At 38.9% G+C, this 22,930-nt stretch overlaps 1 protein-coding gene across 1 annotated transcript; it reads right to left on the reverse strand.

Annotated features, from left to right (window-relative positions):
- Positions 19,408-22,690, reverse strand: LOC109225124. Its single transcript, XM_019389710.1, has 3 exons — positions 22,221-22,690; positions 21,188-21,523; positions 19,408-20,180 (listed from the first exon to the last, which is right to left on the reverse strand). The coding sequence occupies exons 1-3, from the start codon at positions 22,503-22,505 to the stop codon at positions 19,650-19,652; spliced, it is 1,152 nt and encodes a 383-aa protein (XP_019245255.1). The 5' UTR covers positions 22,506-22,690; the 3' UTR covers positions 19,408-19,649.

Consider the following 22,930-nt stretch of genomic DNA (forward strand, 5'->3'; position numbering starts at 1 on the left):
ATTTCTGATCCTCCATTGAGTCTGAGTCCTAGACCAATCCAAACTCCAACCCTTATCCGGATGTGTTCTCTTCTTATAAGGAGACATCTTCTCCTTATCTCATATGCAATCTTTTCGATCAGGTCAGAAGATATTCAGAAGATATTGCTGCTTGATCCCCAAGGACTTATCTTCTTGACGTGCATCTCATATGCATGGGCCATAACAACTGTGTCTCCTAAGATGGACCTGGTCCTTCACTGAGTTCATTTGTCATTCTTCAAAACTTCAACTGATCTTGGGCCAACAGTAACAATTTATAATCAAAACGTAAGCAAGAAGGAGCGTAAAACACGTCAAAATCCCGAGTTATCAGTGGACGACGCCATTATCAAATCCAAGAGGGCCGCAGATCACATAGCAGACTTGAGAAAGTTCTTTGACAGGCTGAGGAGGTACAACTTGAAACTGAACCCCGCAAAGTGTGCATTCGGGGTTCCTGCAGGAAAGTTACTGGGATTCATTGTCAGTCACCGAGGGATCAAGCTAGATCCCTCTAAAGTCAAGGCTATTCAGGAGTTACCGCCGCCTAGGAGCAAAAAGGACGTGATGAGCTTCCTAGGGCGTCTCAATTATATCAGCCGCTTCATAGCGCAGTCCACATTCATATGTGAACCCATCTTCAAGATGCTGAGGAAAGATGCCGAGACAAGCTGGACCGAAGATTGGCAGAAAGCTTTTGACAAGATCAAGGAATACCTGTCCACACCACCGGTTTTGGTCCCGCCAGAACCGGGATGGCCTTTGCTACTCTATCTATCTGTATTGGATGGAGCCTTCGGATGCGTTCTGGGACAACATGATGAGACAGGGAGAAAGGAGCAAGCCATATACTACTTGAGTAAGAAGTTCACACCTTACGAAGCACGGTACTCTCTGCTGGAACGTACTTGCTGTGCTTTGACTTGGACGGCCCAGAAGTTGAGGCATTACTTATGTTCCTATACCACATACCTCATATCCAGGATGGATCCTTTAAAGTATATATTTCAGAAGCCCATGCCGACCGGAAAGTTGGCCAAATGGCAGATACTGTTGAGTGAGTTCGATATCGTCTACGTATCTCAAAAGGCGGTCAAAGGACAAACATTGGCAGACCATCTTGCTAAAAATCCAGTGGGAGGAGAATACAAACCTTTGAAGACGTATTTTCCTGATGAAGAGGTGTCATTCGTAGGAGAAGACATTACTGAAGCATACGACGGTTGGAGGATGTTCTTTGACGGAGCTGCAAACTTCAAGGGAGTGGGCATTGGAGCAGTTTTGGTATTAGAAACAAGTCAACATTATCTGGTATCTGCTAAACTCAGATTTCCCTACACTAACATCATGGCAGAGTATGAGGCCTGCATACTAGGACTCAACATGCCAGTCGACATGAGCATTTAGGAGCTGCTAGTAATTGGTGATTCAAATTTTCTTGTGCACCAGGTACAAGGAGAGTGGGCCACCAAGAATTCCAAGATATTACCATATCTGCACCATGTGCAGGAATTGAGAAAGAGGTTCACCAAGATAGAGTTTCGGCATGTACCCAGAATTCAGAATGAGTTTGTCGATGCATTGGCCACCTTGTCATCTATGATACAACATCCAGATAAGAACTTCATTGATCCTATCCCAGTAAGGTCCATAATCAACTGGCTTATTGTGCCCACGTCGAGGAAGAGACAGATGGAAAGCCTTGGTTCCGTGACATCAAAGAGTATTTGGCGAAAGGAGAATATACGGAGCATGCAAACCACACTCAGAAATGCACACTTCGGAGGTTGTCCAATCACTTCTTCCACAGCGGAGGAACTTTGTACAGAAGAACTCCTGATTTAGGATTGCTAAGATGTGTCGACGCAAAGGAAGCTTCTAAGCTACTTGAGGAGATACATGCTGGGACCTGCGGCCCGCATATGAATGGTTTTGTCCTGGCCAAGAAGATACTCAGGGCCGGTTACTTTTGGATGACCATGGAGACCGGCTGTGTCCAGGATGTCCGCAAATGCTACCAATGTCAAGTGCATTCTGATATGATAAAGGTGCCGCCAAACGAGCTCAACGCAACAACCTCACCTTGGCCATTCGTCGCCTGGGGAATGGATGTCATTGGTCTGATTGAGCCCACTGCTTCAAACGGACACAAGTTTATTCTGGTAGCCATTGATTACTTCATAAAATAGGTAGAGGCTGCATCTTACAAAGTTGTAACCAAGAAAGTCGTCGCAGACTTTGTCAAATACCGTATTGTTGCCGATTCGGAGTTCCCGAGTCTATTGTCACTGATAATGCCGCCAACCTCAATGGTGATCTAATGAAAGCCATGTGCGAAACTTTTAAAATCAAGCATAGGAATTCCGCAGCCTATAGACCTCAGATGAACGGAGCCGTGAAAGCCGCCAACAAAAACATCAAAAAGATACTGAGGAAGATGGTAGAAACCACAAACAATGGCACGAGGAGCTACCTTTTGCCCTGTTGGGATATCGCACTATAGTTCGCACATCAACCGGAGCAACTCCCTACATGCTAGTTTACGGTACTGAAGCTGTTATCCTAGCCGAAGTAGAGATTCCCTATTTAAGAGTCATACAAGAAACTGAACTCAGCGATGCATAATGGATAAGGAGTCGCTATGAAAAATTGGCCCTTATCGATGGAAAGAGGATGAATGCAGTGTGCCATGGTCAGCTTTATCAGAACAGAATGTCCAGAGCTTTCAACAAAAGAGTCAAACCAAGACAATTTGCACCAGGACAGTTGGTGCTAAAGAAGATCTTCCCACATCAAGATGAAGCCAAAGGGAAATTCTCTCCCAACTGGCAAGGTCCGTACATGGTTCACAGGGTGCTGACAGGAGGTGCACTCATACTTGCAGAAATGGATGGAGAAAATTGGCCAAAACCAATCAATTCAGGCGCAGTCAAGAGATACTATGCTTAGACTATTTATATTTCCTCATCTGATGTAATTGAACTACGCTTGACATGATTCCCGTTTAAGAGGGGATACATAGGCAGCCTTATGGGTTTGGTCATATCATAGTAAAATTTCCATTCCCCTCCCCCCTCAAGATAAAAAACCGGGGCAGAATTTTGAGGAGGACCCTCAAAATTCCGGAGCAAGTCCAGCCAATGCCAACATATGTCAGACAGTCCGAAATCGATTAAGAAACTGGGACAGAATTTTGAAGAGAATTCTCAAAATTTCGAAGAAGGTACAACAAGACTCGTTACTCGCAAGCGGCCGAAGGATCATCTACCAAATTGGGGCAGAATTTTGAGGAGGACCCTCAAAATTCTAACATGAGAAAGTTGCAGTCTCTGAAATGTGTTACAGTCACTAGTTCATCAAAGTTACTTGATATTCCAATATGTTTCTAAATAACTCTATTTTTCATCAATAATTGAATATTTTTCGGAAACTCTATTTCCATAACAGTCAGGTTACCCAGGAAACTCAAAATGGGTCCAGAACGGAGCAAAGCAAGGCCAGTGGACAGAAGCACGAACCAACCTCCCCCCCCCCACCCCCCATACAAAACTTACAATTTTTCTTTGAACGCAGGTACATCTGACATAGCAATAGAATCCGCAAATATGTACACGTAACAAGATCACTATCAATCAGTCCATCAGACACCAAATATATCTCCAGCTAAGACATATGATACTCTTATTTGCTACTTGCTCTTTGCATGGGACTAAGCCCTGTCCTGCATACCTGCATGAGGCTAATCCTTGCCTCCATACTTATATGAGACTAATCCTTGCCTCCCCACCTGTATGACGCTAATCCTTGCCTCCCTACCTTGCATGAGGTTAATCCTTGCCTCCCCATATCTGCATGAGGCTAATCATTGCCTCCATACCTGCATGAGGCTAATCCTTGCCTCCCCATCTGCACGAGGCTAATCCCTGCCTCCATATCTTGCATGAGGCTAATCCTTGCCTCCCCTACCTGCATGAGGCTAATCCTTGCCTCCCCATTTGCATGAGGCTAATCCTTTCCTCCCCATCTTGCATGAGGCTAATCCTTGCCTCCCCACTTGCATGAGGCTAATCCTTGCTTCCCCATTTGCATGAGGCTAATCCCTGCCTCCCTATTTGCATGAGACTAATACCTGCCTCCCTTACCTGCATGAGGCTAATCCTTGCCTCCCCATATCATGCATGAGGCTAATCCCTGCCTCCCTAATTGCATGAGGCTAATCCTTGCCTCCATATCTTGCATGAGGCTAATCCCTGCCTCCATATCTGCATGAGGCTAATCCTTGCCTCCCCATTTGCATGAGGCTAATCCCTTCCTCCCTATCTTCATGTGGCTAATCCCTGCATCACTATTTTCATGAGGCTAATCCCTGCCTCCATATCTTGCATGAGGCTAATCCCTGCCTCCATATCTTGCATGAGGCTAATCCCTGCCTCCCTATCTGCATGAGGCTAATCCTTTCCTCCCCATTTGCATGAGGCTAATCCTTACCTCTCTAAGGCTAATCCTTGCCTCCCTAAGGCTAATCCTTGCCTCCCTCATTACTGAGGCTAATCCCTGCCTCTATATTTGCATAAGGCTAAGCACTGCCTTCCATCTGTATGGGACTAAACATTGTCCCTCCTTGCATAAATGTTGCTCTACTCCGATACTATTTATTTGCTTTTCTATCGCGCTAAGCTCTGCCTTTCATCTCACAAGACTAAGCCTTGTCCTGTTAACATCATATTGTTGCATCTCATGGGCTGATATATCGCCAATCTATCCAAAGGTGCCATAGTCTAAATGCATCATCGTCATAGCTGGAAGACAACATGCCATGGCCTGAGGATCCCTCAAATTTGCATATCATTATTCAAAGGCGTCATGGTTCGGAGGCACCATCTGCATGGCCCGAGAACACCATTTCATGTCCTGTAAATCCCTCACTAAACAATTCATGGCCCAGGACATCATGGTCCAAGGACGTCATCTTTAAGCGTCCAAAGACAACCTTCATGGTCCAAAGGGAATCTGCACCATGTTTAAATTTTCGCACAAATACATGTTTGTCGCATCTCCTTATCTGCAGGTGATCAGCAAGTAACCGCTATCCTAGCAGGAGCGACCCTGCTCCTGTTCCTTCAAACTAGCCCAAACCTAAGCGTTCACCATAACCGCTCTTGCATCCCGTGTCCGTTCTTGCAACGACTTCATCGGTATATTCCGCCAATGAATCCAGAACTACACATGGCCTGATTCTTGTAAGACCAGGGATATGTAGGCAACTCGAAGACCGGAGTTCGGCCTCTGTCTTTCAAAAGCATCCCATCCGGTCAAAAATTGTCCATCATTTCTTTACCCGAAAACTCTTTCATCCTTCCCGAGTAAAGAGGGTTAGCTGTTGATACCCAATTTTTCCCCATATGTTTTTAATATATATATATATATATATATATATATATTTTCAAAATAGCACATATGCAATTATAAGCATGCATAAGCATTTTTATAATTTTTTTATAATTTTTAAAAAGCTCCAAATTGATTTATTTCTTCTCTTTTATTTATAAAATAGCCAGTAATTATTCTGCAAATTACTTTTGTGATGATTTAGTCATTTAAATTCTTTATTTAAGCCAACATAGTGTTTAAATATTTTAGTGCATTTTTTATAGTTATATTTATATTTTTAGGCTAATTGCACATCTTTGCAATAATAGCCCTACTAATGCATAATTGCATTATTGATGCATAAAATGATCTTTTATATATCTAAAATATTAAAAACTATTTTAAATCATATTAGTACACGAAAATATTTTTTTGGAAATCATTTGTTATTTTTATAAATTATATAGTTATTAAAAGTGGCTATTCAAAATCTGGCCTGTTTTATTTCAATTTCAGCCCTATTCCAACCCAATACCAGCCTAATTTTTAATTAAAATTACCCAGCCTAAACCCTGAAGACCCGATCCGACCCCAATACCCTTTAATCTCGGCCATTGATCATAAAGATCAACTACCAACAAATCGACCCTTACCTAAAACTAAACCTAAACGAACCCCCCCCCCCTTCCAAACCCNAAAAGCTCCAAATTGATTTATTTCTTCTCTTTTATTTATAAAATAGCCAATAATTATTCTGCAAATTACTTTTGTGATGATTTAGTCATTTAAATTCTTTATTTATGCCAACATAGTGTTGAAATTTTTAGTGTATTTTTTATATTTATATTTATATTTTTTAGGCTAATTGCACATCTTTGCAATAATAGCCCTACTAATGCATAATTGCATTATTGATGCCGCAGTGCCTCAAAATTTGTTATCATCCCGCTTTTAATACCCTCTTCAATCCTTTCTCCGAGTTTGATGATATCGGAGAACTTATGATTCTCAATGACCATTAGCCTTTCGTAATATTGTGGGTCCTGTGCCCTGACAAAGAACTTGTTCATCTGTTCCTCGTCTAATGCTGGTCTGACCTTGGCTGCTTCCGACCTCCACCGAGTGGCATACTCGCGGAAAGTCTCAGTTGGCTTCTTTTTTAGGTTCTGGATATAGAAGACATCCGGTGCATTCTCCGTATTAAACCTGAACCGGTCCATAAAATCTTATGCCATGCTCACCCAATTAGCCCACTTCTTAGGATTCTGGCTTATGTACCAGGACAGGGAACCTCCGGTAAGGCTTCTCATGAAAAGCTTCATTCGAATCCTTTCATCTTTTCCGACCCCGACGAGCTTGTCACAATAAGTTCTCAGATGAACCTTGGGATCACCCTTTCCGTCCAACATTTCGAACTTGGGAGGTTTGTACTCTCCGGCAGTTCCACATCTGGTTGTATGCATTAATCCTCATAGTTCAGACCCTATATCCCTTTACCTCCTTCAACACCATGAACTCGACTTGTCAACTTCTTGAATCCTCAGCCATGTTCTTGATGAGCAGGTCCTTCTCAGCGGATTCTAGTATATAGGAGATTGGTTGAGTGTAGTGAGGTAAGGTTTCTACATATATGGGGTTGTTTTGGTGAGTGCTAGGGATTTGGGTGTAGTGGTGGTCATTGGTCGAGTTTTGAGGATCAGGAATAAGTTGTGGTGTGTTCTGAAGAGTGTGATAGGTAGTGGTTTGTGGGTACTGGGTAGGAAGATGTTGGTGTTAAGGAGGAGTTGGTACCGGTAGAGGATTGGGATTTTGAGGTGGTGTGGCGTATTGATGGGGTGCGGGAGGATTTTGTGGACATTGGTTTGGCGTATTTTGAGGAGGTGCTGGGTTTTGAGAATTTTGTTGGTTAACGTCTATGACGTTCAGAGTGAGGGAGAGGTTTGCAAAGTTACGGTCCTGCTCAAGTTCTCCTTGTAACTCCAGTATTTTCTACTCCAATCGTAGGACCAAATCATTCTGGGCTAGAGTACTCCGACCGTCTGAAGTTTCAATATTCTTAGCATTTTCTTTTCGGATACCACTCAAATTATCCATCTTAGATTTTCCTCTGGTTTTCAGATTACTCGGAGGAGGAGGAGGTGGAGGGCTTCTAGATCTGGTGTGATATGCTGATGATGCCAATATGTGAGAACCAACCTTAGGGGATGGAAATAATAAAAATAAAGAAAAATAAAAGGTAAACAAGTCAGTAAGGATTCTAAACATATTTGCAGTATTTAAACACATATTGCGGGAATGTAAATCCGCGTCCTAATTTGGGAGCCTCATTGTGCCCGAGGTAGGCCTAGCGATACGTTGATTTGGAGAATTTCAGTGCCAATAATTGCCTCATTTCATTAATGTAAAAATAGATTAATCTAAAACGACACTAAATAAGATAAGTCACTGATGGCACTTGGCCTTATTACATTTGAAAAGGTAAATAAACCTAATCTACTTGGCCCCAGAAGGACCTTCTCCAGGCTGGATGTTTTTGGCTTCGTCGATCGAATTCCCCAGTTCGCGTAGGTTCAGCAGTAGGTATGCCCTTGCTAAATGTCCTCATTCACTTCCTTCGGTGTTCTGGCAATCGGTAACTCTCTTCCTCATCTTTCCCTCCAATTCCATCAGACTGTACTCCAGATATTCCAACCTTTCACTTGATTTAACAGCCATCTCCCTCCATTCATTAATTAGTTCCATATCGGTCTTGTGTCGCTCCAGGTGCTCGGCCTCGGACTCGTGAAATCTTTTGTGCAGTTTGTTATATTTCACCTATGCTTCGGCAACTTCATCTATGACTCTATTTCCTTGACCAACCCTTGGCTCGAATATCCCTGCTATGTTATCTTTTAACCATGATGGGTAAAAGTACACATGACCGGCATGATATCGATCTAGCTCGATGGTATCCTTTTCCACGATAATTTTTAAATGCCACATATGCGGAGCTTCACATTTGTATGGGACGTCGTCAACCTGAAAATCTGCCCTGTAGTGACTCATTTTAGCAACTCGCGGTATGACCTGCTTCTTGCCTACCTGTCTCATAACCCTGATGGGAGCATAAGGGTATATGCCCCTTAACCCGATTAGTACCAAGTGTGGAACATCCCTAGATCTGATGATGAACTTATCGGTAGGGAACCATTTGAACATCTATTGAACCTGATGCTCGGTCAAATTATTGAAAAACTGCGCCCATCCTATAGCATTTTCGGCTTGAGAAAACCTGTCTGGGATATAGGTCATTCTCTTAGGATGATGGAAAGCTCTGTGATCATTCCACGGTCTTCGCAGAAGCTCTTGACGGTATTGACCTTTTTGGAGATGCTCTAACAACCAAACTTGTAGCATCAGATTGCAACCTTCGAAGTATTTGTACCCCTTCTGACAGCGCTCTAAGGCCCGGTATATGTCTGCTATGATCGTAGGGACAATGGTATATGCCTGCCCCTCGATCCCATCCATCAAGGTTTTGGTTGCCATGGCCAGTATGGTGTGGATTCTATCCCCTTGGATCGGGAACACTATCATACCCAAGAAACAGACGATGAACACAAAAACCCTACGGTGAATCCAACCCAAGGAAGTGATGGAGACTTCGTCATCAAAAATACGATAAGATCTACTGTGACCGTATCGTTCATAGAGGAAGTCGAAGGGTATGTAGGAATTCTTCAGGCATTCCAAGTCATCATTCTTCTTTAATCCCATCATCTTCAGAAAACCCCTAGTAGTGCAATTTTTCGGCACCAATAAACCAGGACTATCCCAAGGCCCAGCGAATCCCCCTATTTCTTCCAAGAGAGGGGTCATTCCTATGTTTCTAAAGCGAAACACGGCTCTTTCTTTGTCCCAGAACATTGTGGCAGCTTCGATTAACATGTTGTTCGGCTGGAGGTCCAATAAAGAAGGCAAATTTCCCAAGACCCTTTTCACATGATTTTTATCACTTGATGGAAGATCCTCCCACCAATCTAGCAACAATGGTGGTATGTTACGGACCATGCCGAACCTGGGGACTTCGTGCCTCATTTTCTGCAAAACAAATATGGTTAGGCCCTTTCCCCTCCAGATTCGACTATTTATACAACAATGATTAGCGTATTGGCACTTATTTCTCCAAAACTAATGCACAAAATCGTGGTTGCGTCCGTTGGGATCATGGAAAACCTGTTGGACTTTTGGACGAGGCTTGTCTTAAAGGGTTATTATGTGTACAACATATTAACCCGGCTAGGTTTGACCATGATGCGTGTACAATTAATCACAGTAAGGTTTCTATAGAGGTCTAGACTAGTACCCTCAAGTGGACAACTTGAGGGGGAAAGGCATGGAACCGTCGAATGCACCGCTAATCGACTAGTTTTACCGCAAATACGCCTTTTCGAATTTAAAGGGTGATATATAGGAAGGGCGCAAACACTCATCAAGCGTTGCTATAGGATTGATTACGCACAAGCGGAATATGATGTTGAGCATGATTTATGCAACAATAAATAGCATGTTGTCACGTATTTGCACGTTAAAAAATGATAAATGTAGTATTTAATAATTGAAAGATGATTAAGAAAGAAAACAAGGAGACAAGTCAGTTTTTGTATTAAAGGAAATCATAAATGCTTGTAAATAGGCAATTAACTCCAGATAAAGGGGGAAGAGGGAAAGGGTGCACACGTATTAACAGAATAAAGCATGCTTAAGCTAATCCACAAAAAGCAAGTTTGTTATGGTTAGAGCCTAATTATCCCCAGCAGAGTCGCCATGCTGTCGCGCCCCCTTTTTCCTCGCGGAGTCCGGGTTTCGACATTTTGGGACTACTCCTTTCCTTTTGGGAATTGGGTATGAGATTTGAAGAGTCACCACCTAACGGATTAAGGTGCGTTAGGGAACCTAGAACAATTAACTCGTGAAACCAGTTTACATTACCAGAGACTGGGTAAGGGCTCGAAATTACCTTGAGGGGAAGGTGTTAGGCACCCCTCGAGGTCCACAACGATGGGTCCCGGTCAAACTCAATTTAAGAGAATTAGTCTTTAAGGAAATAAAGCAGTTTAAATAAAAGGAGATTATTTTAAAACGGGAATTAAAGGAGTCCTAAGTTTATTAGCCTACAGGATCACTTCCATGCAATACTCGATAACCTTTCCCAAATTGACGTGTTACGCGTAGCATTAGCGCACAGGTCATCATCTCCTTTACTACCCAATTATCCTCCCCTTTTCAATTATTACCTAAGCGTTCTAATAATATCCAGTACTACCTTATGCGTGCACTACCCGTCCCTTACCTCTGGCCCTAGAGGTGTTTAGGGCCTCTATTTAAGGTGATTCTAGACTCACCTATGTTGTTTAAAAGGAGAAAACTAAGCGACAAACAAAAATCAAGTAGGACTGTAACATAAGGAGCAATTAAGTGGGCTCATTTTAACCTCCACAAATAGACAAACAAATGCACGCTGTTGAAACAAGCAATTTTAAATGATTTTAGGATCCTACAGGCAGGATATCTAAATGAGCACAAAACAGAACATACAGCAGTTTTAAAGCGAGCAGATGAGTGCCTATCAGTTTGCCTACTGATTTGGTTAATACTCTGAATCCGGGCACATGTCAAACAAGCAATCACAGCTTTTAGACCCAGAATTTTAATTATCCTACAGGCTTGCCTAAGTGATAGTCGAGTAGAACCCTATAGACATGGTATCTACGCTGTAAACCAGTTATTGATTTTACCAGGCAGATTTCATATTTTAGATCCTATAGGCATGCTTTCTAAGTGTTGAAACTGATTATAAGTATTATTTCTTATAGACGTGATATCTAAACACAGAAACTGATTTTTTACACTTACTTCCTATAGGCATGATGTCTAAGTGTCAAGACTGATTTTATACTTATTTACTATAGGCATGATATCTAAGCGCAAAACTGATATTTCCTATAGGCATGATAACCATATGCAGAATTGATTATTTTATTTCCTATAGGCATGGTATCTAGGTGATTTTTAGTTTCTATAGGCAGGATCTCTATTAATCATATGTAGGCAGAATTCTTTAAGCACATTGCCAGGAAAATTGTTATTCAAACAGACAAGATCCTATAGACATGGTTACTAATGCATAAAATGTTCATGGATCCTGTGGACATGATTTCTAATGTAAAGAACTTATGAACAGAATTTCTAGCATACGAGTGAAGTACAAAACAATTAGAAAGCTCTATAAACATGATCTCTAAACAAGGATAACGCTCACATAATCATCAATAATCCTATAGGTAGGATTTCTACCCGAGTTTCAAGCAAAGATATAGGATACCCCCCCCCCCCAGCTTTTACTAATAACCCCATGTCTGTTTTTTACAATGATTATTACATTATTACAGACCAATATGAATAGATTATACAATGAAAAAGAAAATTATTATACTATAGGGAGCCTTAGCAGGCCCAATGTCAACCTGGAAGCCGAGCCTTCAAGCAAGTCTGATGTCCACAGGTAGTCCACAATACACAAAAATGAGCTTCTGGTTTGTCAAAGTTCCCAAGGGCCTCAGGGACCCTGGGCAATGCTCACACCAGAACCTTTTCAAAGGAACAGTTTTGTAAAGAGTTTAGAAGGCCAGCCCCAGTGTCTCAGAGTTCAGAGGAGTCTCATAGACCCTAGGCAGTGCTCACACTGGGGGTGGTAGGACTCTAGATAACTAAGAGTAGAAGTTTGAAAATAGTGTATAAGGGGTAGGGGACAGTTTCAGAAAGAAAGCAGTTTGATTTTTCAAAAAGTGAACAGAAGCAGAACAGAACCATATTTCAGCAGATTGACTCAGATATAGTTACCAGTAGTTAAACAATTTCATTTTGAAATTCAAAATGAACTGACTACATAGCATATAGAGGAGAGCATGATAACAGAAATTGAGGCATACCATTTAAGAGGTAGCAAACTGGAAGGCGAAGGCAAGTAGAATCCAAGAGTCTAGCCTTGGCTTCAGCCGGCTAGACAGATTAGCAAATAGAAGTAACAGAAAGGACTACAGTTGTGAGTGTGTGCGTAAGAGTAAGAGTTTGTGTGTGTAGGTGTTTCTGTATCTTTCCGTGTGTGTTCGTGTGTTCTAAAAAATCAGAATGGTGAGGTTATATAGCATTCAGCAAAGTAGAACAAATAAGGTAAAGAAAATTAAGAGTTTACAAATAAGGTATCCGATTTGGTACTAGAGGTTTAGGCCATAAACATGAAGATAATAGTACTCACAAACATGGAGATGAACACAGGCAGGTTCATCGAGAAAATGAAGAGTTGAAGCCAAGTCTGTGTTGAATCTCTTCGAGATTCCATCAAACAACAAAGAAATCGAATAGCCAGTAGAGATAGGAGGCCGGATGGGGCCTAAAATCAAAGGGAAACCTCATGGATTGAAGGGTTTCCGGCGACGGCGGGCTAGGGTTAAGGGAGAGTTTGAGAGAGAAGAGAGGAGGGGGGATTCAAGGGCGGCGGGGCGGAAGAAATGATTAGGGTTAGGGTCGTTTGGTTAAGTTAAAAAAGGAAAATTGATCCTGATCTTATGAGATCAACGGCCAGGATTAAATTTTGGGCTGGGTCGGGTTAGGAAATAGTGTCATGGGTATGATTTAATTGGGCTGGGGTAGAAAATTGGGCTAAGGTCTGAAAATTAAAAAGAGGCTATATGTTAAATATCCAATTAATTCTATAAAATGATTTATTAAATGATAAAAATATGATTTGTGCATGAAAATGATTTAAAATAATTACTTAACACAATAAAAATATAAAAGGTCATTTTCTGTATAGATAATGTAATTATGCATATGCATGGGCTATTCTTGCAAAATTGTGCAATTCTAGTTTAAAATGCAAATGTAATTATAAAAAAATGCAACTAAAATATTTAAGCGCTATTTGGGCATAAATGATGAATTTAGATGATTAAATCATCATAAAAATATAATATGAGGGATAATTATTAGACATTTGTATAGTAAAATGCAGAAATAAATTGGTTGAAAACCTTTAAAATTATAGAAAAAATTATAGAAATGCTTGTGCATGTTTGTAAATGCATGTGCATTATTTTTGCATATTAAAATTATATAAGGGAAAAATTGGGTATCAACAAGGACCCCCGATGTGGAAAGAGCCCACGAAGGGGAGGACCTTTTTCGTAGTTGCTTTACGGGAGTCGAAGATGTTATCGACCTGAGTGATGCATCGAGTCTCTTCGATGAGGCTCAACGACTTCTGAGTCGGGTAAGCCTCAGCTCCCTTCACCGATATTACGCATGCATTTATTTCTTCTTTCCTAATTTCCTTTCTTTCTACATAGGCCTTGACACTTCATCGGGAAGCGTTTTATAAATCCCTAGCAGAGCTGAGCCTATGCGAGGCCGATCTTCAAAGGCTCACGGAGGAGAGAAATGCCCTCAAACTTCTCGGCGGGCAAAAAGAAGAGGAGATAAAGGACCTCCAAGCCGAATTGGCCACAGCTCATAAAGAGCAGACCGACCTGATTGAGCAGGTAATGAAAATTTTTAGAAACTCGATGTATCAGTTCGGGAACGACGACTAATACTTCGATCCTGCAGGTTCAACAGAAGGTTGAAAAGATCGAACAGCTCCGTGAGGAGGCCAACATGATGAGGGCGGAGACTTTGAGGTGGAAACAAAACATGGATCGCCTTGCCTCTGAGAAAGATATTGCTCGAGCCCAACTGTCATCGATCAAACGTCAACTCCAAAGCATGAAGGAGGAAAGCTCGGCCCGAGCCAAGAAATTTTAGGAGCTCAAGGCTCGGTTGGCCACCGAACTTGCAAAAGTCACATCTGAGGCGGAAAAAGTAAAGGCTGACGCTGAGGCGATCGTGGTCGTCTACCGAGCTGATGCTGAAGCTACTCAAGCTCGAGCAAAGGAAGTTGCTAACACCGCTCAGACCCGATCATACTGGGCTGTCGAGCATGCCAAGTACCAGTCTCGAAGAGAGACTCAAGGAGATTCATGCTTATGGCTTTAACCTTTCTATCGATATCGAGAATGCGAAAGAGCTTGAGGCCGAGGCTAAAGCGTTGCTCTCTTCTGATGATGACGATTCCGGGAGCGCGAGTGGATCCGAGAGTGGAGGGGATTCCGATGACGAAGTAGCAACTCCCGAAGAAAAATTAGGCACTTGGGATTTTTCTTTTTTGAATTTTTGTGTAGGATCTTGATCGGTCCTTGTAAATATTTTCATATATNTAATTTTGATACACTTTACGCCTTGTGAGAATTTTGACTCACTTCGTGCCTTGTGAAAATTTTGTTTGTCAATCCGAATTTTAGGCAACTTGATCATAATCAGACTAATATAGCCTCTATAGTCGAGTGAGTACTTGCTCGAACTCGAAGTAGAAAAAAAATATAATGGCCTTTAGGCTCTTGAATTGGGCTGATATGGCCTCAAAAGAGTGGCTTTTTTCCCTTTTCGACTTAAAAAGTTTAATCATATAAAAATTTGTCAAGCCTTAGCATGAAGCAAGTCTACACCTATTGGTTTTTTTTCAGGGGTTTAGTGTTATCGAAACCCTTTGCTTTTTTGTGCCTTAACACAATTTTGTTCGGTACTAAATTGTTCGAAAGTTCGAACAATTCAATACCCCTTAGAGTTTTTCAAGGGCTGACGTTGTCGAAACCCTTTGGTTGTTTCGCCGAGGGTAGCCTTTTTAATCGGTTTATAAAAATATTCGAAGGCCTATTTTCATTATGGAATTCAAACGTCTCCGAACCGTATTAGTTTGACTATAGCCTTCGAATTTGCCTCTTTTGCTTATTTTTCCAATTACACGTCAAACTTGTTCGAAGTGTCAGCCCCCGAGTAGGGCGACCTTGGCCTAATAAAAATCAAGGATTGCCTTTTTAAGGTCTTATGGTCTCGAAGTTTAATAATTCGAACATGTCGATTTTTGGACGACAATCCACGAGTACAGGGTTGAATGTTCGAGCTTTAGTTGCGATTGACACTTGAGCCAATTTTCACAATAGACCATAAGTATGAAATTGTAAAGTAAAAATTTCACTAAGGCATAGAACATTTGGTAAGGAAAAAAATACTTCTTTGAATAGATCATTCATGCATACATGTTTTGCCATTAGAGCTCGAGTAATCTACATGGATAAAGTTCATTTGAGCATTTAACCCTTTACAAAATTTACCTATCGAAACCTTGTTGACACGAAGTATTTTCCTTGAAAACACAACATCCGATGGTGATGACCCAAGTTAATTGTAAAGAAGCCTCGGATACTATTGAATTGTTCTAAGTTAGCACGAACAATGGTTGCCAAGTTAGTTTTTTTGGTTTACTAATAAGACTTTTTTCATACTCACTAACTCCAAATTTCTAATTAAAAGCAGAAGAATTTTATTCATCCCACGAACAATCCTCAATGGTGCCATTATATCTAAACTTTTAAGATTTTTCAACTATATTTAGACCTTAGGTGAATACATCTCAACCAACATAATAATAGGAGTATTATGGTTTAACTATTTACTTGTTTGTCAACCTACTAAATTCCTCCTCTCCAGAGCTATGAACAAGTCATACAAAACATAAAGTACAAAATTAAGCTTCAGAATTTGAGGAAATAATATATTTTCGAGAAGTTTTATTGTGTCTCACACAACTTACATTAGTTGTTTGAGGCTCCTTTTTGTCTAACAAATTTGTGAACCCAAACTGATACTTCTGGGTCCATAAAAATTTGGATCCACAAAATTATGAGACAAAAAAAATTAAATACTTTAAAGATCTTTTTTCGCAACTAAATCAACAACTGCTGCTTTAAAGAATTTAAATACTTGCAGCGATCCCTTTGAAGCATCTAGTGTTCATCTGCTTTACTAAAACAAAAAATTTGCTCAGAATTTGCAATTAACTAATCACGGACAATTATCATAAGTCCAGACATAATTTTGAGCAAGTTCATCACTGCAATCATGAAACCAAAAAAATTCAACAAACACCATATTCAGCATATAAAAAACACAAACAACAGAAATTTCAACCAAAACTGAAATCAAAAACACAGATTAGATTTATTTGTATAAAAACATTAGCTATAGCTTTCAGAGAAATTCCATGAAAGGAAGTAGTGCAGACATTCAACACAGCATCAGGTTCTGACCGCCCGTCTGCTTGTTCCTCATCAATAAGCTAAGTAACAAAATAGATTTATTTAATAAATAATATTACTAGTAAATATTTTCAAATCTAAATAGTAATTAGGAGGCATCAGAAAATTAATTGAGAGTTATTTGTCTTCATTCATTTTCAGTGTGTAGTATAAGTTTTTTGTTTATCATCATTTGCCTCCTTTACTGCAATTATAAGCAAACTTATCAAGCATAAAATAAAACTAAATAGAGAAAAATTAAAAAAAAATTACATTTCAGATATGGCATCAGATAATAAGCGGAGTAAATAATCAACAGAATTATTCAGTATTTACTGTGTTATATCATCATATGCCATAGAAAAATCATTAAAAAAAATTAGAAGAAAAACTTCGAAATTTTTTTATATCGGAAAAGGCAGCGATTTCAGGTTAAGCATCAGCTATATCTCCTTGTTCACGTCTTTAAGTACAAGAAGAGGGTAAATCCGATGCTATTTAAAAAAACAAAAATAAATAAACAGATTATACATATATATAACTATTTTTTGTAAACTCAATTGACAGAGAGAAGCTAATGTTCTAAGAAATAATGGAGAAAATCTTGCTTAAATAGAGTTTGGACTGTGCTTAGGGTTTTGGAGTTGCGGCGTTTAGCCAGAAAACTAGCGAATATCCTTCTTTGCCCCTGTGGTTTTTCCAAATTACATTGTGACTCCTATGTAATTTTAGTTACTAAAACACCCTTATTACACAAATAGCCGGCCAGATTTAATGTTTACTTTTGTTAGCCCGTGTCCATAGATTATACATTTATTACACAGTATACATATATTATATATGAATTATACATTCGCGAGTTATTTTTAATTTAATAAAGTAGGTGAGTGGCTATTTTGATTAATTCTTTTACATTTTTTTTATTATACATCTACGTGTGACTACGAAAAATAAAATCAACGTAAATAAACGGAATATGATGGGGTGGATGTGGTTCTTTATCCTTAATCAAATGCATTGGGTTAAAGCTATGATATAGAGCACATTTGTCTTAAATAGATTTTGCGTGACATGAATTTGAAAGTTAAGGAATTACGAATACCAAATAATAGAACCAAAAATATCGAAGCTAGGGCTCCTTCATTAAAGCAAACTTTGTGCTACTTAACTTAATCAACTATGCTATATATCCGTCTCAATTGATACAATGTTAAAAAAAAAAATTATTTATAAGATTATTTTTACTATGAAAATTTTGTGGTTATTTCCATATATACTTATCTAAGCGGAACATTTAAAATGAACAAAATATAAAATTGGTCGATTCGCTGAATTTATTGCATACGCTAATCAAAAAGTGTATCTTCCATCACTTATCCTGGTTAATAATTATCAACGTTATTATTCTTATTTTGTTTATAGTTGGGTGTTAGTTCCATGTAACTTCATGTTCATCAATGTGTCAAAACTTCATGACTACTTTGTCATTTAATTCTCAATAAATTATAAATTAAAGTAATCAAATAGCAAATTTACTTTTGAAGTTATTGTTATATTTTTCTATCTATAAATTTTTGTTGACCTCTTTATATCAAAATTGTCTTTTCTAGGATTTCACTACTTTTGGAATAGGGAGAGAATGTATCTTCCTATTTGGGGGAGAAACTATGACATGTATAGACTTAAATTTTATATATAAAATTATATATTATCACGTTCTTAATAAGCTAACTACTATTCGTAGCCTACTCTTAGAAAGAAGATTATTTTTCTTTAGTTAGGTAGTTCACCTGACTGTCTTTATGAGTAAGGTTAATCGAAGGTTTGGAAAAATTTATTGGAAAGAGGGAATCATTTTCCAACCAGCCCTAGTTATTTATGTATTCGAAAAGAGGTTAGAACCGAAAAAGATCAGGTTTCACACATATGAGACAGGTAAGTATGTATCGAGTAGTTTATTGAAGAGCGAAATTAATTTTGTAGTCGTCTTCTTTGTTCGAAAAATATACTTAAAGATAATTTGATTTACCGGAAAAAAAACAAGACACTATCAGGTAAATGAATTAAATATATTATTTAATACATCAATCTTGATCAAATTACATTAAGCCTTATATTTGTACTGTTATTACAACAATCTTGATTAGATTACATTGAATCTTAATGTAATCTATATCATGTCTACATTAAAAAGTCTATCACCATTGTTCTATGGCCCTATAAAATGTGAAGTCTCTCCTTCTTTTGTATAGCATCACAAACAACTTAAACATGGAGAAAAACATAACCCTTTTTCTTCTTGGCTTTCTATTTCTTTCTCATTATGTGGTCATAATCCAATCCAAAATCCCTTACCCTCCTTGTGATCCATGCACTTGCACTGGTAATCAGTGCAGAAAATTTTTTGGAAGTTCGTATAAATATGAATGGCCAGAGTTGAAAGGAGTTGAGATCATGAAAGCTAAAGCCATCGTAGAACGCACAAATCCTTATGTTACTGGCGTCGTGCTAAAAGATATTTATTGTATTGTTACAATGGACATTTGTTGCAATCGTGCGTGGCTTTGCCCTGATGAGCATGGTCGTGTTAAAAATGTACCAAGGGTTGGATGGTAAATATTTTATCGATAGAGGAACTAGATCGGATTATGGATCCGAATTATCATTCTCAACTTTGAAATATATTATGAAAAAATCTTTTTCTTTTCAAATAATATTATGTGGATGTACTACTTCGTTCTCTTTTACATTTTGATCTAAGCTTCAAAATATTATTCCCGCCAAAATCATTCCCACAAGTGAGGTCTGGGTCAAATAGTAATAGTAGTATTTCAAAAATATGGCTTTAAATTCTTTCACAAGATGAAAAAAGAAAAATAATCAAAAAAGAAAGTAACATTCTATCTATATTTACAAGAATATTTTCACATTAGCCAGTAGCCACTAACGCTTGCATTAGAGTAGGCTGTCTACGTCACACCCATTGGGGTGAGATCCTTCCCGGATTCTGCGTGAACGTGGGATGCTTTGTGCATCGGGCTGTCTTTTTTAAGATACAGCTCGGTTGTCGGCTAAAGCGATCCTAGAATCACATTCTTCATTTTCCTTATTAACATCAGCAGGAGGCAAAAACCAATCCATAGACAAACCACTTATATTAAAATCAATCTCTTCAATCTTCCATGTTTCCTCAACTTTTGCTCTATAGTCTATGTTCTTTCCATATCTATAAATTGTTGCTGTAGTTTTCCCACTGTGTGCTATGTTTACACCTTCAATATACCGATAATCTTTCAACATAGATTCCATACTTGTTTCCCAAAAAACGCTATCATCTTCTTTAGCTGATTTCAATCTTACTAGTTTTGTGTCCTCAAATTGGATAAGAAGTCCAGATCGTTGGCTGAAATAACCCCATATAGTGTGATGAACAACTTCTGTATTAGCTGTACTCTGTGCTTTTAGCATGTCTTTGCTTGTCTCAAGCTTTAGTATAAAGCATTCTTCATCCTTAATTTTCTTTTCACCAATACAAACAGCATTCAAGAATAAATTGGCTGTTGATCTGGGGTCTAATCCCTGTTGATCAAGAAGAATTTCATGAACAAGAGCAGTATTTATACAAGTAACCATTTAGACTCCACTTGAGTAGAACTAGTTGTTGGATGATTGCATAAAGAACAAAAGGGTAAGAGTGTGACTTGCAAATCAAAGACAAGAAGTATGTTACATTAAGCCATCGAAAGATGATAAAGAATGTGTTAAAGAAAATTTGATACCACAAAAATTCGAGTTTAAGTTCTATGCACTGACAGTGTACAACAACAACAACAAGCCCAAAGAATTCCCACGAGTATGGTCTTGGGGAGGGTAAGATGTATGCAGCCTTACCCCTATCGTGGAAGAGCAGAAAGGTTGTTTCCGATAGATCATCGGCTAAAGAAAGAATGAAAAGAAGTAACGGCAACAAGTAGTAACAACAACGAGATTAAACAAGAAGACCGAAGCCAAGAAAGCAAGTAAACACTAGGTAGTAATAACAATCAAAGAATAAAGAGATATCATACTAACATTAATGCAATCGAACTGAGAAGACGTAGGGAGAACGCTCGACTACCTACTAGCCTAATCCTCGACCGCCACAGCCCTCTATCAAGGGTCATGTCCTCAGTAAGCTCTAGTTGCTTCATGTCACGCCTAATCACTTCTCCCCAAAACTTCTTTGATCTACCTCTATCCCTCCTCATACCCACCAAGGCTAACCTCTCACACCTTCTAACAGGGGCTTCTGTGCTTCTCCTTATGCATTGACAGTCTAAAAAGTATTTATACAATCAACTCACTTACACGATAATTAACGATCTTTGTTGCTCGGATCCTCCAAATATGCTTTTGGCGGATCAGAAACAGATGTGGAAGCATTTCTAAAAGATCCCGAGCAACATAGATTATAGGTAATTATCCATGGTATACATTAACTGATAACAAGTAAAACTACTAAAATGGGAATGAACCTGTTATCACAGGTAAAACTACGCGTCAATATATATAACTTAAATCCTATAGTTTATGTCACTTGGGGGTACCTGAAAGAACCTCCGGGGTGGTCTTGGAGGACCTTTTGAAGCATTAGAATTGTTGGAAGAGTGACTCCAAGCTACTATTCCATTACTACCTGCACTGACTTTGCAATCAGAAACAACCAATTCTAGAAACCATAAATCAGGGTTCTTTTGCCAAAGAACAAATCCTCCATCCTCACAAGTCCTTTTGGAATTCATATGGTTACCACTTTGATGAATATCTGATGTTGCCATTTGCAATTGTCCCACTGCATACATGCTATTTATTGAATTTAATGCAGCTTGCCCTCCACTAGCTGCTAGATATTGTTGTACTATGTATTTTGCAGTAGAAGCCTTCTGTTGATCACAATCAAAAGGATTTTAGCTTGATTTTTCTTTCAGAAATTTAAGCAACATCTATTAGTAAAAGCCTTCTGTTGAACACAATATTAGAAGGCATATAATTGAAAAGCATAAAATTCCGTGGATTTGAAGGGGAACCTTGGCGTAACTGGTAAAGTTGTTGCCATAAGACCGACCAGGATGTCATGGGTTCGACCTGTAGAAACAGCCTCTTGCAGAAATGCAGAGTAAGGTAGCATACAGTAGACCTTTGTGGTCTGGCCCTTCCCCGAACCCCGCGCATAGCTAGAACTTAAGTGCACCAGGCTGCTTTTTTTTTTTTTTTTTGCAAGATAGTTAATGCAACCTGAAGAAATTTTCGAATCACCTTTGCTACTACATTAGAATCTTCCCCAAAGTCATCAAGATTTCAGCAAATTATATAGTATTTATTACCAAGAAAATTGTTTTAACCCTATTTTTACAATATAATTTTTCAGCAAAAGAGATTCAATTGAACCCCTAGCCTCCACATGGGTCCGTCCCTTGTCCGCCAAAGTAGGTGCTACATTGTGAAATCATGCTGAATTCCTATATAAGATGCTTAGATTTAACCTTTATTATTTGACGAATTGAGGAATAGTTGATTGATTTTTATCGATAGATTGAAAATTTTACCAATTAAACATTAGCATGAATATAGAGCACTCACAATGGAAGCATCCATAACAGGCAAGCTAATGGCATGATCCAATTGAACTTGAAAAGGAATAAGAGCAGAGCCAACAATTTTCAACAAGAATATAAATTGATCATTGTTACTTGAAACAGCCTTTGATTGAGCACATAATTTATCAGCTTTCATAAGATTACGCATATTTTTCCATCTTATGGCTGCATTACTACCCATTTTGCTAAACATTTCCTCTGGAATTGGCACCTCTAAAACTGTCTCTAAACCATCGTTTTTCTCCAAATTAGGACACAATTTCTTCATTGTGTAAAATGTGACACTATTCTTTAATTATCCTTCAAATTTTACGAGAAAATTGAAAAAAATTATACAAGAGGAAGATTGTAGGAACATTTCATTCTTGCAATAATTGAGAAAATGGGGTTTCAATTTTTTTTTTCCTCCTTTGGAAATGTTTGAATGGAGAATGTGATTTTGAGAGAAATTTAGGGAAGTGGAAAAGGGAAAATGTATATTTCTTGTATATTTCTCCGCATCCTTTCTCCAATAGGTTGTTTTTTTGGTAGTTGCTATCGTGTGGGCATGATTTTGGCGGGAATAATATTTTTATAATATGGATAGGGTATCAAATGGGCGTGTAGGATAAATATGGACGAATTAAAACATGCTAAACTAATAAGAGTAATTTACATAAATCACTATAGTTTAGACTTTAGAGCCTAATTATC

Source organism: Nicotiana attenuata, chromosome 4 (genome assembly GCF_001879085.1).
Source record: "Nicotiana attenuata strain UT chromosome 4, NIATTr2, whole genome shotgun sequence".
NCBI lineage: Eukaryota > Viridiplantae > Streptophyta > Magnoliopsida > Solanales > Solanaceae > Nicotiana > Nicotiana attenuata.

What these genes read in the sequence shown, in the direction of transcription:
- LOC109225124 (XM_019389710.1), bottom strand. Translation starts at nt 22,505, where the DNA reads ATGAAGAAATTGTGTCCTAATTTGGAGAAAAACGATGGTTTAGAGACA. An exon ending in CTGTTATGGATGCTTCCATT is followed by an intron (nt 21,524 to 22,220) that starts GTGAGTGCTCTA and finishes TGTGATCAACAG; the next exon opens with AAGGCTTCTACTGCAAAATA. An exon ending in CACCCCGGAGGTTCTTTCAG is followed by an intron (nt 20,181 to 21,187) that starts GTACCCCCAAGT and finishes CTTGATCAACAG; the next exon opens with GGATTAGACCCCAGATCAAC.